This window comes from Lepidochelys olivacea, assembly GCF_965140295.1.
Source record: "Lepidochelys olivacea isolate rLepOli2 genome assembly, chromosome: 6".
Taxonomy (NCBI): Eukaryota; Metazoa; Chordata; order Testudines; family Cheloniidae; genus Lepidochelys; species Lepidochelys olivacea.
Genome location: NC_140416.1, coordinates 59,299,759 through 59,315,556, shown reverse-complemented (window position 1 = coordinate 59,315,556; position 15,798 = coordinate 59,299,759). Strand labels below are relative to the sequence as shown.

The following is a 15,798-nucleotide window of genomic DNA, read 5'->3' as shown; positions in this document are numbered from 1 at the left end:
GAATTCCTTTTAGAAAATGAAAGTAGGGATTTTTCTGCCCTTCCTGTACAGATGTTTATAAAGAGGGCAAGTGTTCCGCAGTATAATTTGTTAGTTTCCCTCCTGCTGAAGGCAGTGAAAACAACTGCACAAAAGTCAATACAATTTAAAAAAAAGGAAAAGTAATTTTGCCCCACATCCCTATTGACTTGTCTTGGGTATAGTCTCCTTATGGGGTACTCGTGACTACAGTAGGGTCAAAGTGTTCTGACAGAAGTAAGATTTTCAAATTGATAGGTGCCCTTTAATTCTTATATTTCAAGTTGTAGACATGCTTCCACGGAATTAAATACCTCAAATCAGAGTTATTTACTAGACAATTCCATAGACGATTCCACCATAATTCCTGTCATGCAGGTTCCCAATCTTTGTGTTTTAAGATTCCTCTACCTGCTTTACACTCTATTCCACCCTGACTATTGTTAAATTCTCTACATCTCAAATCTGCCTCTTACTCTCCAATTCTATTTCTAAACCCTTGGTTTTTTAAGCTTCACTTACTGCAGTCTCTTCCTCTTGGTTTTCTCCAGGTTCCGCATCACAACCCTCAATATCCTCCAAAATACAGCTATCAAAATCATCTTCCTTGTTTACTATGCCAGCTACGTTGTCTGCTTTCTTTGAAACTCTGTATTGATTTTTTTTCCTCTCTCTCACATCTATATATCACACGTCTTCAAGACCCTGGCATAGCTTGGTTCCCATTTCATCTTCTGCCACTTCCTTACATTCTGATAATTCAAGTCATCTTGATGCTGTCTTAGTTTCTTTCTCCCATGAGTGGCTCTGCCCTTTCTTCTTGCCATTTCCTATACCTGATCATCATCCTTGACCCTGCGCACCCCACAGTCAGTCTCCTCCAGTCACTTCTTATACAGGTGGCCTTCCACGGCTGACCTCCACCCAGCCTTCCTCCATGAGATTATGATTTAACAATATATGGGACAAAGAACAGAGAACAACATCCATACTTGGCAACAGTGGGAAATTTAAGCAAATCTATCCTAGTATAAACATTGCCTAAAGGTCTGTGTTGCTGGATGTGGTTACAACACGGAAGAGTTAAACACATTCAATATATGGTTTGGCCTTGCAGTGTAGACAGGACTGAGTTGTGTTGATGCATTTACAATGCAAGACCAAACCTTATTTTAACCAGATTGAATGCTAGCATGTTATAACATGTCCTGCAATATGGTAGATTTTCCTTGGGCAGACTGGCCACAATTGTGGCCAAACTAGTTTATGAACTGCTTTAAAGGATTTGTATTAACCTAGCTGTATTATAACCAAACTGGCTGATCAAACTTTTAAAAACTAGTTTGGGTGCTACCTCACTTGAACAACACTTAAGCATGACTATTAAGCATGATTAAAGGTGACCAGTAAAGGATTTGAAGTAAGTAAGGGAATTATACCCTTTTGGTTTCTTTATGACAGATACCAGTAGCTTGAAAGGTCTCCCCCACCCTTCCCAGCTTGTTTTGCAGGCAGAAAAGGTGTTAGTCCCTTCTTATCACATTAAAACAGCAGAGCTGAATACAGTGTACAAGTCACCCCCAGCTCATCAGGGAACAAAACACACAGGTAGTAGCATATTATGGCATTTCTGCTTTCAGTACAACTTATGCTCCCTATGTAGATAAATGTACTGGTTTCTAATAGATAGTGTATTATTGTACAGTAGTGGTCCTCAAACACTACCATTTAAAACAATGTTACAGTAGTGTTTGGGACCACTACTGTACAACAGAGTAGTACTTTTTTATAGTAGTACTTTTTTATGGTAGTGCAGCGTGCGTATTCATGAACTATTCAAAACCAATATACTGGAGTCACATAATGCCTATGGTCCTGTCCAAACACTGGGAGCTGAACTGCAATAGCTAGAACAGTGTTTGAACTATGTTAATTAAAGTGCTCAATCATTGTTTCCATGAAAACCAAGAGCACAGATTTTTCTGAGAATGATGCCATAAAACTAAGGAGTTTTACAGAAAATAAATCTGCCAGTGTAAGCACACCCTAAGATCCATCATTGCAGTTCTACTGGTGGTAGTAATGGTGGAGCGTAGACAGTACTCGGGTGTTTTTACCATCCTGTCCTCTAAGGGTATGTCTACACTGCAACTAAATACCCGCCGTTGGCCTGTGTCTGTTGACTCGGGCTCATGGGTCCCAGGCTGTAGGGCTGTCTAATTGTGGTGTAGATGTTCGAGCTTGGGCTGGAGCCCAGGCTCTAGAACCCCACAATGGGGGAAAAGAGTCCCAGAACCTGGGCTCCAGCCTGAGTGTCTACACCCCAATTAGACAGCGCCCCCATAGCCCAAGCCGCATAAGCCTGAGTCAGTAGACACAAACACCCGCTGCTGGCCTAATTGCAATGTTGAAAACACCAGTCTCCAGTCTGTAGTGATACATCCTCTCTTGCTAAAATAATGGTGGGAGATTTTCAGAAATGCGTAAGTGCAGACACAACCACACAGACTAGAGCAGAGTTTGACTCACATGGGTTTCCAGAAAAAGTCTTCATCCAGACTATTCGAACATAAATCATCATCTCACTGTGTCTCTGAACACCGTTATAACTGAAACATTTTATTTGGGCCCTTTCCACATTGGAAGCAGAAGTGCAACAGCTGCTAATAGGGCTATGTTTAGACTAGTCTTTTTTTCCTGAAACTTCCCACCATTGTAGTTCTGTAGGTGGTAACAACTGCAGGAATGATAGTTTAGGAAAGGTGGCTGCTGGTGTTTTAGCCAGGTATCATATAACCCTTACTCCAGTCTGTGCATTTGACAGCACTTTGTGTCTGGTCAGTTTCATTGTTTTGTTCATGGTCAATTATACTGTCTCATGCACTAAAAAAGACATTACCCTGATACACTGATCTGAGAGGGAAGCTCAGAAGCATGCTCTTCCCCAGGAGGGTGTTAACCAGTAACAGCAGCAGCAAAATTAAACTAAGCCAGCAGCAGACAGGTGCATGCACAGGAAGGAAGCGAGGTGGGTGGAAGCCTTTTCCTGGTATGTGCTGCTATTTTTGGGCCCACCCAAATTACCCTTCTAATCATCATCATCAGAGTAGAATAAACTCAGTTTTTTTAGACTTCCCGTCCCCCCACTCTTTCAATTTCAGGATACGCTATCTAAATTTACCTGTCAGGAAGCTGAATTGTAAAAGAATTCACAGTCACAGCACCCCTTTTAAATGCAAGTCTCTTAATTCACCCCTGAACTGGAAGAAAAGGGAAGGCTTAATTTTCATTAACTAGTTCTGTAAATTAAAGTGATCTTAGAGAAGTGAAACCAGGGCTAGAATTATCCTTCTGTGCAGCTGCATGACTCAGGCAGATCTAAGTGGCCTGAGTCTTCCCACCCCAAAGAGGTCTCTGTTAGTATTTCATCAGCAGACATTTAAAGGTGGAGTCCTATATTATAACAGAGATGCTAATAAACATCTAACTCAGAGAGGAGTAATGCACTAAGTTAATGTAATGGCACAGCAGCAAAGTAAGTCTCAATAACAGGCCTTGGGGGAAAGAAAAAAAAAAAGATCTTGCTGACTGAGTATGATAATTACAACAGAATTGAAAGAAGAAAAAAGAAAAGCGGGGGGGGGGGGGGACCGACCCCAGAAGAATGCCCCAGGTTGGGTTTCCTCCTAGGCCTATCTCATGACCAACTGCAGCCCAACATTTACCTCTGCTCTGTTTCACAGACATTTATTTGAACAGGCCCAGGGAGCCGGAAGGGGAGAGAGAGATAAACCTCTGTTCATTAGGGGCACTAATTGATCTCCAACTCCCTGTCATAAGCCCACACACACACACACAAAGTTAAAAAATAGGATGCCACCATCTTGACACTTTGTGGTAGGAGATAAAGAACTGGCTTCCTTTTAGAGAGCAAAAGAAATCAGAAAGATTCAGCATTACTGCAAATTCTTTCATTGAAAATTGTTGGTTCATTTAAACAACTCAACTTGAAATTACCCATTCCATACACAGACACACACAGCTCCCGCATGCAGGGGAAAAACAAAAACCAAGCTAACTGGGTTCCATAACCTTCTCATAGGAGACAGTTCTCCTTTAAAATGGAAATTGGTGAGAATCACTTTCCTACACCCTATGGAGTTGGGTTTAAGTTCTGCTAAGTGATATGTTTATGATTTGCAAATTGCAAGTTGTATGCACTGATCCTTCCAGACGGGAGTACTATCAGCATGATGAGAAATTTAAAGGTATATGCTGAGTGGACTCTGCAGAAGGCTACCTTTAAATGACATTCCTACTCATTTACCCTTTGTCTGCTGGTCTCTGGCTGGAACCTTCTGAAGAAGCTCAATGACATCCTCTTCATTCAGGGCCAGAAGGTTGGTGAGGTGATGAAGAGAGTAGAGTGCAGAGTGGCAATCCAGACTGTACAAGTGTTGCAAAAGAATCTTCTTTGGGATAGTAATACTACAAGAAAAAGCAAGACTAATCAAAATGGTGAAAATGCGTCCACCACCTGAACCTTGTCTCCACCAAGGATCTTCCAGTATTAACACTGACTCAACTTGCGAATTTAAAAAAATTAATTAAAAACATAGACAAGCATCAAGTCTCTATAGCTTATGGCCACTAATGGAGACATGGCATAGATATTGTATACTTGGCATTTGTATATTAAACATCTACATATGTAATTCTGACTACGTGGGGAGCCTTTGTCAAAACACATGGTTTGTAAAAAGAGTGCTTCTGGCTGTTTCACCTGTTTTGCTGTGTGCACCATTCAAGAACCTCCACTTGAGCCCACAGCCCATCACAGAACTCTTTTAATACTGAGTCATTGCACAGACCCTGTTAGAGAGAGACAGAGCAAATTAGCCTCAGCTAACATAAAATGAAGAGATCACATTTACACCAGATCCCTCTACCTTACCAAGAATAGCACAAAATCAGAGTTTGGTTCACATGTGTGATGTTTAATGGCTAAAGGAATCTTAACATATTTAGATGGGCAGATTTCTGCACCTTTACTTTATTTACACATTAAAGCAACAAAATAGAGGATAGATAGCTGCATTTTGTTTTGAAGGGGCCCTGTTAAGGTTAAGCAATCTAAACTGGACAGTCATTTTTTCCAGTCTGTAAGCTCATCCCTGTAGCTTTTAACATTTTATTTGTAAAGAGAATCTAGTGCTTCTGAAAGATACTACAGGACTTATATCTCCAAAGCTGTCACTCTAGTTATATACCCAGAATGGATACTGTATGGGTTAGAAGTGCACGCTGCCTACAGACTCACCTCCAATATGCCTATGTTCTGCTATGGATGCCTGCTCACTAAACACTGATCTGAGACTGTGCTATCTTATACAGGTCACCGACCAGGCATCAGACGGTAACTCCCTTAAGACATTATTGACCTGGGATGGAGTTCAATCAATGATCTAGAAGAGAAAGGCTCAGTATCCCATTATCAGTTGTCCAAGGCAACCACTCACCAATACTGCTCGGATTGGAACTACAGGCTTAGTGTTTAAAAGCTCTGCATACCCAGAAAAGGAAGAAGATTCCAAAATAAAGTGGACCCTCTAGTCTCAGCTCTAACATTTAGGCTACTGTGGATTTTATTTTGGGCATTCAGGATTAAGTAGATGGCACCGCTCAACTCAGATCAATAGTGTCTACAAGTTCAGTGGCACATGTGAAATGGACTAAGTTGTCTCAATGCAGTTCCTGGGCATAAGTACCCACAATACAAAGTCAAAACCACTGGCACTATTTGGCCTTGAGTTTCTGAGGTCAAGGACTGAATGGGCCCTAGAGAATGGCCTCGAGGACCCCATTCAGGTCATAGTTGAGGCACACTGATGAAGATGTAGTGAAGACGAACTTGCAATGCTGCTGCCTGTACACTATTTGTTTTAAGGAAAAGTTTGTTTTTATAAAACCTTTTAAAAAGAGGTTGAAAATCCTAACCAGAGGATTCACCCTTACATCTTCCATTTGGAAAGACATTTAAAAGTCCAGAATCTCAGTTTATGCAGTTAATCAAATCTGAAGTCTCTAAAATGAGACTTGTTCTAACAATCCAAGCAACTAATTTAAAATAACTGGAATCAAATTGAACGGTCAGTCATAGCATTCAGCCATTTCAACCTGCTCTCCACTCACGTACTTGCCTGAGTTTTGTGAAGAGCATACAACAAGTTTTTTGCTGATTCTAAGCTGTGACAGTGAGTCCACCCTAGCAATACTAGAAGACGGCTGAGGGGGTTGAATTCTCGACTCAGTAAGCTGCTCAAGCCTGAGAAGTCTTCCCTTTTTAATAGTGTTAATGCAATCACCTAGAGAACAAAAAGGAAGAAAGCATCTGTTATTCTAAAAATGCAGAATCCTGCTAGGGTGGTGGTGGACTGTCACAATAGTAGTTTCAGAAAGTAGTTTAACTTCCTCAAACCCAGATTTTACAGGCTTTATTTGGGCTACAAAGAAAAGGAGTCACTCTAAGTGGAAGCCAGAGAATCAATCCACCCCCTCTCCAATTCTGCATATTTTAAATAGGTTTTATGCAGAAACTAGTGGAGTTTTTGAGCCAGTAACAGAATAAATCTTGGCTCATCTGTCTGGATTCCTGTGCCCTCAATACACGTCTTTATTTGTGCACTTTTATCTCCAATAGCACCTTTCACCCCAGGCTCTCAAGTGCTTCACAAGTATCCATTTAACTCCACAACCCTTTTGTGAAGCATCATTATCCCCATTTTACATATGGGGTACTTGAATCACAGAGAGGTTATGTTGCTGCCAAGGTTACTCAGTGAATCAGTGGGAATCCCTGGCATGGCTGGGAGTAGAATACAGGAGTCCCATCTCCCACGTTCTCTGTTCTATCCATCAGACCACACTGGTTTAAATCTTCCAGACACCTCCATGCCAATATCTTAAATCATAGAGATGAAACACTGCAGATGGGTCAACAGATAATAAAAACCCACTGCTAGTTAGCTAATCTCTTGGTACCAAAAGTCAGGACACCTGAAGACCTCTAATCAAATGTAAAATGTTCTAATGCTGGAATCCTGGTGCAAACTTGATCCACTACTGGGTTTTCCCCTCCCTATCATATTTATTGCCATACCAGAATCTGCTCCAGAAAGTGCTTGCTGCTGCTCAGGCAGTAGAAATAGGCAGTCTTCCAAGAATAAACCTCTTCAGGCTCTGAGAACAAAGCCAGCATTACCCGCTCTGTTTCCAACTGCTCAGATGAACCTGAGAGACACATAAATGGGATTACTTTCAAACACAGAGAGCTACCTCTGAAGAAAGCAGGCCCTGGGCAAGGTTTACAGCAGTAGAACAGTTAGGGAATCACTAAGCAAAAGCCACATTCAGACTCCATAACTAAGTCTCCATAACAAAAAATCCCTATGTGGCCAAACTCCCATCCCTTCCTCCCGCCAACCTTTCTTGCCTGCAAAGTCTCAATGGTCCAGCTTTTAATGAGAAAACAAAACAAACCTTTTCCTGGCAACTTTGGCCCCAGCAGTTTCTCTCTTGTCCTCTCTGTGAAGACGTTGCTGTACAGACTGAGCAAGGCATGGCTCTGCTTCCTCAGTATGCAGCCCAGTAACCTCTCTTCCTTCAGTGGGCTTCCTTCAGCCCAGCAAGCATCCAACAGCTCCCTGCACAAGTGTCGGAGCTCGCCAGTCTGATGCTCCACTTCAAAATGCAACACGCTAAGGGCACTGTAAATAGCATCTACTGTCTCACTCTGATCCAATTCTCCTGAGGATTTGGGATACTGCTGAAGCCTCTGCAGAGATTTTAAGGAGTCACGGAGAAAGTCAACGTAGATATTCTGCAGCCAGCAGCTGTGCTGGAGTGCAGAGCTGGGTGTGCCAGGTTCTCCCTGCAGGAACTCCAGCAGGGCTTGTGCCCGCCGGGGAGCCCTCAACAAAAGCTTCCGGAGAGCAGAGGTTGCTTCCACACTGAATCTGTAAGTGCGGCCATCTCTTTTCTTTCTGTCCGATTCATGCTTGCTCTGGACACATTCAAATGCTTCGAACAGCTCCTGGGAGGAAACAGACAGATACGATCGGGGGCCTGAATGCCACTTGGTTTTCACACACACACATTAAAAAAATATAACCAGATATACAACAAATTTAAAGATTCAATAGACATCCACTTGGAACCATTAATTTACCTTGGCAACCAACTCTGCTACAGGAATTCAGAACTACAGGCATTCAGTTTCAATCCCAAAATAATGCACTTTTTGCGAACACACGCCACCAATGGTTATGACTCCCAAGAAGCTCAGATGCTGCATACTGGCTCACCTAGTCCAGAGTCCTGTCTATAATAGTGATCAAATCTGGATGTTTAAAGTATAAAACTCCCATAATGCTCCTAACTACAATACTGCATTATTGAGGGAGTTTCTTACCGTTCCCCTTCTGGTGGTCCGCTTATGAAATGAGGATACAGAGTCCTTATGATTTTCATCCTAACTAGAATCATTGCAGATCCTATTAACCATTAGCAACTAGTCTTTTTTAAAAATCTTACAAAAGTAAACATTCAGCCAACAATTAAAAATCTTTGAAAGGCAAATCCCCATCCAAATATTTGGTTTATTAAAAACAAAAGAGTTTTTAAAACCTATTTTACTTTCCACCACTGGTGCTGTTTGAATTTTTTTTTTTTTTTTTTTAAGTATAGACACTGGAATTTTTTGTTTTTAATTACGGAAACCTTCCTACTGTATGAAAAAAGTACTTCACAAAACCCAAGTTTTTATTAAAGTGTCCCACTGATTTTGTTACTTTGGCAGCCAGATCCAGGTTTTCCTTCATTCATCTTTCAAAGTGTCTATTGGTTTCCTCCCCCACCTTCCATAATTTCAAAACCAAAAGAATTAGCATGGTGCAAAGAGAAAAGCAGAAGTATAGACCAGACAATTACATTCAGCAAATACTTGCAGCTGGTTAATACCAATAAGGAAGAAGTATTGTTTAGGCTGATGTAAGGAGATAAAGTTAGAGATAATGAGATGAAGCTGAGCAAAGGCTGATTATTAGAAGAAACCTCCTGTCTGAGATCTAGAACACTGTGGAACAATCTAACAAGTAAAGTCATGGAAACCTGCACTGTGTGGGATATTGAAAATGAGCTAGATAGAGCACTGGAGAATTATTACAGACAGTAACAGTGTCCTGGGCCCAATGGACGTATTTCTGTACTTCATACAAAATGATCTCCCAAGATACAGGAGCCCTTGTATCCATTGCAACCTACAGTCAAACCTTGTTAGTAAAGGCACTTTTACTCCAGTCTGGTCTACCATATTAGTTCTTTCAGGCTGGGGTCAGTAAACCTAATGGAAGTATGGATTTGTGACCCCAAGAACACTATGAAGAGAGTTCCTACTCCCCAAATGCCTTTGAGATAAGTTTGCAACATTCCACTGTTATTGTATTTAAAGGGCTTTCACAAACCCTAACCTCTTTACAACTCCCCTCAACGCACGAAATCCCAATTGAGATGGAGCGAGCAGAGACAAATCATTTCAGTGTGATTTCAAACTATCAGCCTGACATTATGATCTGATGAAAGGGGTACAAAATAGGTAAATAAGAGGACAGAGTCCCATGGTGAAACCATACCAGCTACATCCTTTGTAGAACTGGCATGCAGCTTTCCTCCCCATCAGCCCTACTGAAGGGGTTCTCCACAACAATCACTGTGCAGCTGGCTGCAGCCTCTTGAACTACACCACTGAGATCCCCCAACTCTGGCAGCAACCTTTTTAAAACCACAAATTTAATAATTTGCTCCAGTATCTTTCTAGGTATCAAAGTTAGGCTGACTGGTCTATTATTCCACAAGTCCTCTTGGATCCTCTTTTTAAATACAGGCACTATATTTGTTCTTCTCCAGTCCTCTGGGACCTCACCTTTCCTCCAACAATTTTCAAAGATAATTGCTAATGGTTCCAAGATTGCTTCAGCTAGTTCTTTAAGCACCCTAGGATGAATTTCATCAGGTCCTGCTGACTTGAATACATCTAACTTAGCTAAATATTCTTTATCCTGATCCATGCCTTGGCTTGCATTCCTTCCTCCTTGTTGTTATTAATTGTGTTGCGTATCTGGTCACCATTAACTTTTTTAGTGAAGATGAAGCAAAATAGGTATTAAACTCCTTAGCCTTCTTGATGTCATCCATTATTAGCTCTCCTTCCCCAACATGGCCAGACAGCTGTGTCAGCTCCATTGTCTGGAGTCAAACCTCAACTTGACTTTGAGTTGGAACAAAAAGCAGAATGGTAGAGGACAATAACAATTTAAAAAACAAGGGCAGTTCTGGTCACTATGGATTTCAAAGCCTACCAGTAAGAAGGTTCAGTGATTCATTGTGTTCGTACACTAGCCTTTCCTCTATTGAGGCCCAAATTCATATCCTACATTAAGTCAAGATGTGATGCTTCTAAGCTAGTGCCCATTTCTGCAAGTCAGAAAGCTACCATACAAATAGTAGTCTCTGTCCAGGGAAGCCCCAAGGCTGATGTAGCAGGAAGTGACATGAGGACTGAGGTGCACAGACAGTTGCATATGGGGATGTATGACCGTAACAGCAGAGGCAGCTGGAGGTCAGGAGTCAGGATTGTTAGCAAGGCTATGGAAAGAAGCTTGCTCAGCACCTGCCTACATTATCCCCTCTATAGCCAGAATCACCATTATATATGCCAAATTCACTACCTAGAGCAGGGGTCTCAAACACGTGGCCTGCAAGCCACATGCCCGCCAAGCTCCTCCCACCCCTCCTCCCCTGAGTTATTTCCTACGGCCGCCAAGCTCCCCTCACCCGCTGCCCCCCCCAGTGTGCCACGTCCCTGCTCCTCTGCCTACCTCCAGGTGCTTTGCACTTTTCAGGAGGGAGTGGGGAGCTGCACGCTCAGGGGAGGAGGTGGAGAAGAGGCGGAGCAGGGGTGGGGATTTGGGGAAGGGGTTGGAATAGGGACTGGGAGGGGGCAGAGTTGGGGTGGGAACTTTGGGGAAGGGGTGGAGTGGGGGCGGGGCCAGGAGCAGGAGGGGTGTGCTTTTGAATCTTTATATGAAAGGGTGTCAGTAATGTGGCCCTCATGGTGATTTCAGTTTGAGATCCTTGACCTAAAGTGAGTAAACTTGAACTGCCCTCACATTCAACTGTCTTTATTTTATGCAGAGAAGACCAAACGTACATTAATGTCTCAAACACAAGGTCAGTCAAGTTAACTCATAGCATTAAGTTTCATCCTAAGAATGATCAATATATCAGGCACTCAGCTCACCTTTAGGACTTCATCTGAGACATCCTTTTGCAGTTCTTCTAAGAGGAGTAAGAATTCAGTTTCTCTCTGGAGAACAGCTGGAATTATTTTCTGAAGTTATCAGGAAAAGAAAAAAAGATAAAAGAATAGGGCAGATGTGAGCCACTATCTTAGGTTTACAGGTAAAAAACCCAAAACCTTATTTAATTGTTATTTTAGGGCAGACATCTTCAGAGATATTTATTTTATTGGGGATTAAAAGTCCTTTCTCCCATCCTAAGATATCTAGGGGCTGTTCCTGCACCAACAGATTCCATTCTTTATTTCCAACAACTTAGCTAGCAACTATCACTTCCCCATAACCCCTTTGGGATAGGGTCACCTTTCCTCAAAGATCATGAAAATTCATGAACCTAGGCAATGGGGTCAGAGGAATGAAAAAAATGAGGAAAGAAACACATGACCAATCTTCCCCTTTTTGAAGGCCTTGTTTCTTTCTCCCTCATGCAGTGTGCTAGCTGCCTACCACTCTCCTCCCCATAGTTTTGTATATGTAAACTACATACCCTGAAAGTATGCCATTTGTAAAGCATTGTGCAATCCTTGGTTTATTTCATCTTTTGGGGATAAAAGGGGCTATAGAAATGTAAGTTACTAACTCATGCTGTCTATTCATAAGAACATCTCACACTGAGTATGCACATTAAAAAGCTAACTCACATGGCCTCAAAAAATAATCCCAAAACACTTATTTTAATTTCTTGCTAAGTTTAATGGAAAATGGTCTAAGGAACCAGTTGACATTATTAATAGCAGTAAGTCTCAAATTTTAATAGGCAACTACAAAATTTATTATTTTTCTGTTTACAAACATTATTTTCCATTTGGAGATCAACTAGAACAAACTTCTTTACCTGATCCCACACCAGCCATTTCTTGAGAACAAGGAGCCAAAGCCAAGCAAGTCTCTGAGGGCTGTAATTCTGTCCACACCTGCAGAGGTAATAGCATATACCATCAGTTTCAAACATCTAGGCACCAAAACAAATCTCTACCCACTTCACAGTAGGAAAAGTTGCCCCACAGAGCCAGTGTATGCCGTGTTGCCAGTACCAAGTATAATATATTTATTTTTCTCATGTCTGTTGGCAACACCAATTTAATTGTGTTTTTTCCTCCAAACAAAAATGATTCCCAGAATGCTGTCTGTGTAGTTGATACTCAAAAATTATTACCAAAAAGTTATACAAAACTTAAAAAGAAATATTTGATACTTTTTTCAAAAGTAAAAAAAGTTGAAATTTTTTAAGTTCCCCTGAAGTGTCAGAAACCCAACCTTAATAGCCTCATGCAAGTGCTTGAGAAGTCAAGAGAAAAAACAAGTGAAACTAAAGGTTGTTTCACTATTCAAACTGAGAAATGTGAAAAGTAGACAATTTAAGTGGTGAGAAATAAGATTTTTAAACATTTTCAGTTTTAATCATCTCAGGTATTTAGTAGTAAGCCAACATTTTAAATAAATAGGTTGATCATCTTCTAAACAAAAAGCACTCAGTGTCAGCACCATTACAATTCTAAAACAGACTCCCTCTCCTCCAACTCACATTATTTCAGTGAAGTCTTTCAAAATTGACCTTTGCTAGATTTCTGCATGATCTTGTGCTTATACCATCATTTTCTCTATTGCATATATGAACATGGTTGTAAGCTTACTGAGGCTGGGTCCCCTACATATATTAGTGCAACTCTGAGCAGGTCAGCACTCAAATGTTAACTATAATAATGGAATGCATGAAGGAAAAAACACTGGCAAGGAAGCATGTTCTGCTTCAAGGATTCTAAGCAGGGCCGGATTAACTCTCCTGTAGGCCCGGGCCTATTATATTTTGTGGGGTCCCTGTATACAAGTCTTTTTCCTAATTTAAAACAAAATCATCACAATTGTGGCATCGAGGCTATTAATGCTATACTAAACTTGCCTTTTAATTTACATAAAGCCATTCTGTACTTACATTTCAGTCTTAAAACATGTAGAATATAGTTTAGTTAATTCAAAATAGCCTACTTCTTACCTTAGAACAGCTGAGATATTAGTTTCTTTCTGAGAGGGAGTTGGGTGCAGGAAGGGACTCCAGGCTGGGGCCGAGTGTTGGGATGCAGGAGAGGGTGAGGGCTCTGGGAGGGCTCCAGAGGCAAGAGGGGGCTCCAGGCTTGGAAAGGGGTGCAGGAAGGGGTGCAGGGCCTGGTAAGGAGTTTGGGTGCGGGAGTGAGCTCCAGGCTGGGGCAGAGTGTTGGGGTGCAGGAGAGGGTGAAGGGTGCAGGTTCTGGGAGGGAGTTTGGTGCAGGAGGGGATGCGAGGTCTGGGAGGGAGTTGGGTGCAGGTGGGGATTCTGACCTGGAGAAGAGGGTTGGGGTGCAGTAGCGGGTGTGAAGTTCAGGCTCCGGCTGGGAAGCGCTTACCACAGGCAGCTCCTGGCCGGTTGCGCAACACGGCTCAAGCAGGCTGCCTGCCTGCCTACCATAGCCCCACGCTACTCACGGAAGTGGCTGGCTGCTGGCACGTCTCTGGGGAGAGGGGAACAGCTTGTCTCCGTGCGCTGCCTAGGCCAGTAAGCGTCACCCCCACAGCTCCCATTGGCTGGTTCCCACCAGGGGCCGCAGAGACATGCAAGCAGCTGGTCGCTTCTGGGAGTGGCATGAAGCCACAGCGTGCAGGCAGCCTGCCGGAGCCCTGCTGAGCCGGAGCCCCCCATTAGCCCAGGGCTGCAGCCCCTAAAGCCCCTGCATTAATCTGGCCCTGATTCTAGGGGTCCATTATAGTTAAGAATAAAGAATCAGCCTCAATTTCTGACAATTGCATCACATACATCCTGTTTAACACAGTTCTACTTCCACCAGTTAGACAAAAATCCCACACAGCACTTACCTTAACTGAGATGGACAAGCTATTAGAGACCGCAGAATAGCTGTAACTTTCTCAGAGCCATCCCCCTGCCACAGATGTAACTGAGGAATACAGGCCTGTGCTAGCTCCCAGTCTCCCCGCTGTACACATTTACAAAAAAAACAGAAAAGATGTTCCAGAGAGGCTGCTTCCTCATTACCAAATGGATGCATCATCCCACTGTGACTGGACTCCTGGGGACAGGAAGGAAAAAAAAAAAAAGGAAGAAAAGAAAAACCATCCAGAGGTAAGTCACAGCAAATCTTCCCTCAGTGCTCCTGGAACAGAACAGATCTACAATCAGAAACCAAGCTGCAGCTATTTAAGTGTTTTAAAGTTTGGAATGCACTTCCAGCCAGTGATAAAATCAATACCACAGCATTTGTTCAAGTAGGTGATTTAAACATTATCCCTGTGAAACATGCACTGATACTTGCTTAGAGTCAATACTCTCAGGAAACAGGAAGGATCAATTTGTTTGTTTATTGAGAGCATAGCGCTAACAAAGAACTCTGACTTCAGTAGGGAAGGTAAAATGTGGTATCTTGACAACCGTAGTGAACAGAGCAGCTACAGCATGAGCAGTTCCATCTCAAGCTTTCTCCACACTGGGACCTTCTCACCCCTATATATTAACCTGCCAAGGTGTCTCAGTCAGTCATGATCTAGAGAGATCATTTTAAGGGAGACGAGAGTTTAGTCTCCATCGTCTAGTCATTCAAAATACAAATGACAAGTAGCACAAGAATTGCCATACCAGATCAGACCAGGGGTGCATCTAATCTAGAATCCAGACTTAACAGCAGCTGCTTAGAGAAAGGTACAAGAAACCCCCCAACATGGTCCTTTATATTTATGACACAGACATTAGGACGTGGTCAGAGATTCACCAAACACTTTCGCAAGGCTACCTTCCCCCACCTCACACACCGTGTCAGCCCTCCCATCACTGGATTTCCCCACCGCGCTCCCCATCCTCTGCTGTCCTACCCCTGAACCAAGGACCTGGGTCATCAGCCCTCCGCCCACATCCAGAAATCCCCCCGCTAGCCGGCTGCCTCTCGTGCCCCGTCCCAGTGCCCGCCTGGTCACCTGCCTGGGATGAGTGGAGACCAGGAGATCCGCGTCGGATGGGATGGGCCAGGCTGCCCTGCCCTGCACTAGACACACAGCTCTTAGGGAAGACCCAGGGGTGGTGGATCGGTCCGGCTCCCCCTGCGCACTCAGGGGCTATGGGACGGTCCGCACTGATTGCATTCCCCAAGCTGAGCAGCCTAGTGCCGCGGCCATCTTGAAAGACGAATCAGGTGACTTTCCCAACAGCCGGCACACCCAAAACGGCGAGCGCTTATTGGTCAAACAGGATGAATATGTAAATAATGTGCCTTCTTTCTTTTAGAGGCACTGAAGCCTCACAGGCGCCATGACTGACGTGGGCAAAGAAACCACATGTCAATGCCATAGAGCTAACCCCACGCAGGGACCGCTCCTCCCACCGTCC

General features: G+C 43.0%; 1 protein-coding gene across 1 annotated transcript in view; it reads right to left on the bottom strand.

Moving 5' to 3' along the window:
• The window catches only part of ZFYVE26 (zinc finger FYVE-type containing 26), a 70,226-nt gene extending 54,879 nt beyond the window's left edge, over nucleotides 1-15,347 (bottom strand). Inside the window, exons 1-9 of the mRNA XM_084630619.1 lie at nucleotides 15,288-15,347; nucleotides 14,280-14,491; nucleotides 12,268-12,346; nucleotides 11,375-11,464; nucleotides 7,558-8,110; nucleotides 7,178-7,308; nucleotides 6,219-6,383; nucleotides 4,802-4,890; nucleotides 4,346-4,506 (exon numbers count right to left, since the gene is read on the bottom strand). Coding sequence (XP_084486745.1) covers nucleotides 4,346-4,506; nucleotides 4,802-4,890; nucleotides 6,219-6,383; nucleotides 7,178-7,308; nucleotides 7,558-8,110; nucleotides 11,375-11,464; nucleotides 12,268-12,346; nucleotides 14,280-14,491; nucleotides 15,288-15,311 — 1,504 coding nt within the window. The 5' untranslated portion in view covers nucleotides 15,312-15,347. The remainder of the gene's footprint in view (nucleotides 1-4,345; nucleotides 4,507-4,801; nucleotides 4,891-6,218; nucleotides 6,384-7,177; nucleotides 7,309-7,557; nucleotides 8,111-11,374; nucleotides 11,465-12,267; nucleotides 12,347-14,279; nucleotides 14,492-15,287) is intronic.
• Nucleotides 15,348-15,798: the final 451 nt, after the last annotated feature.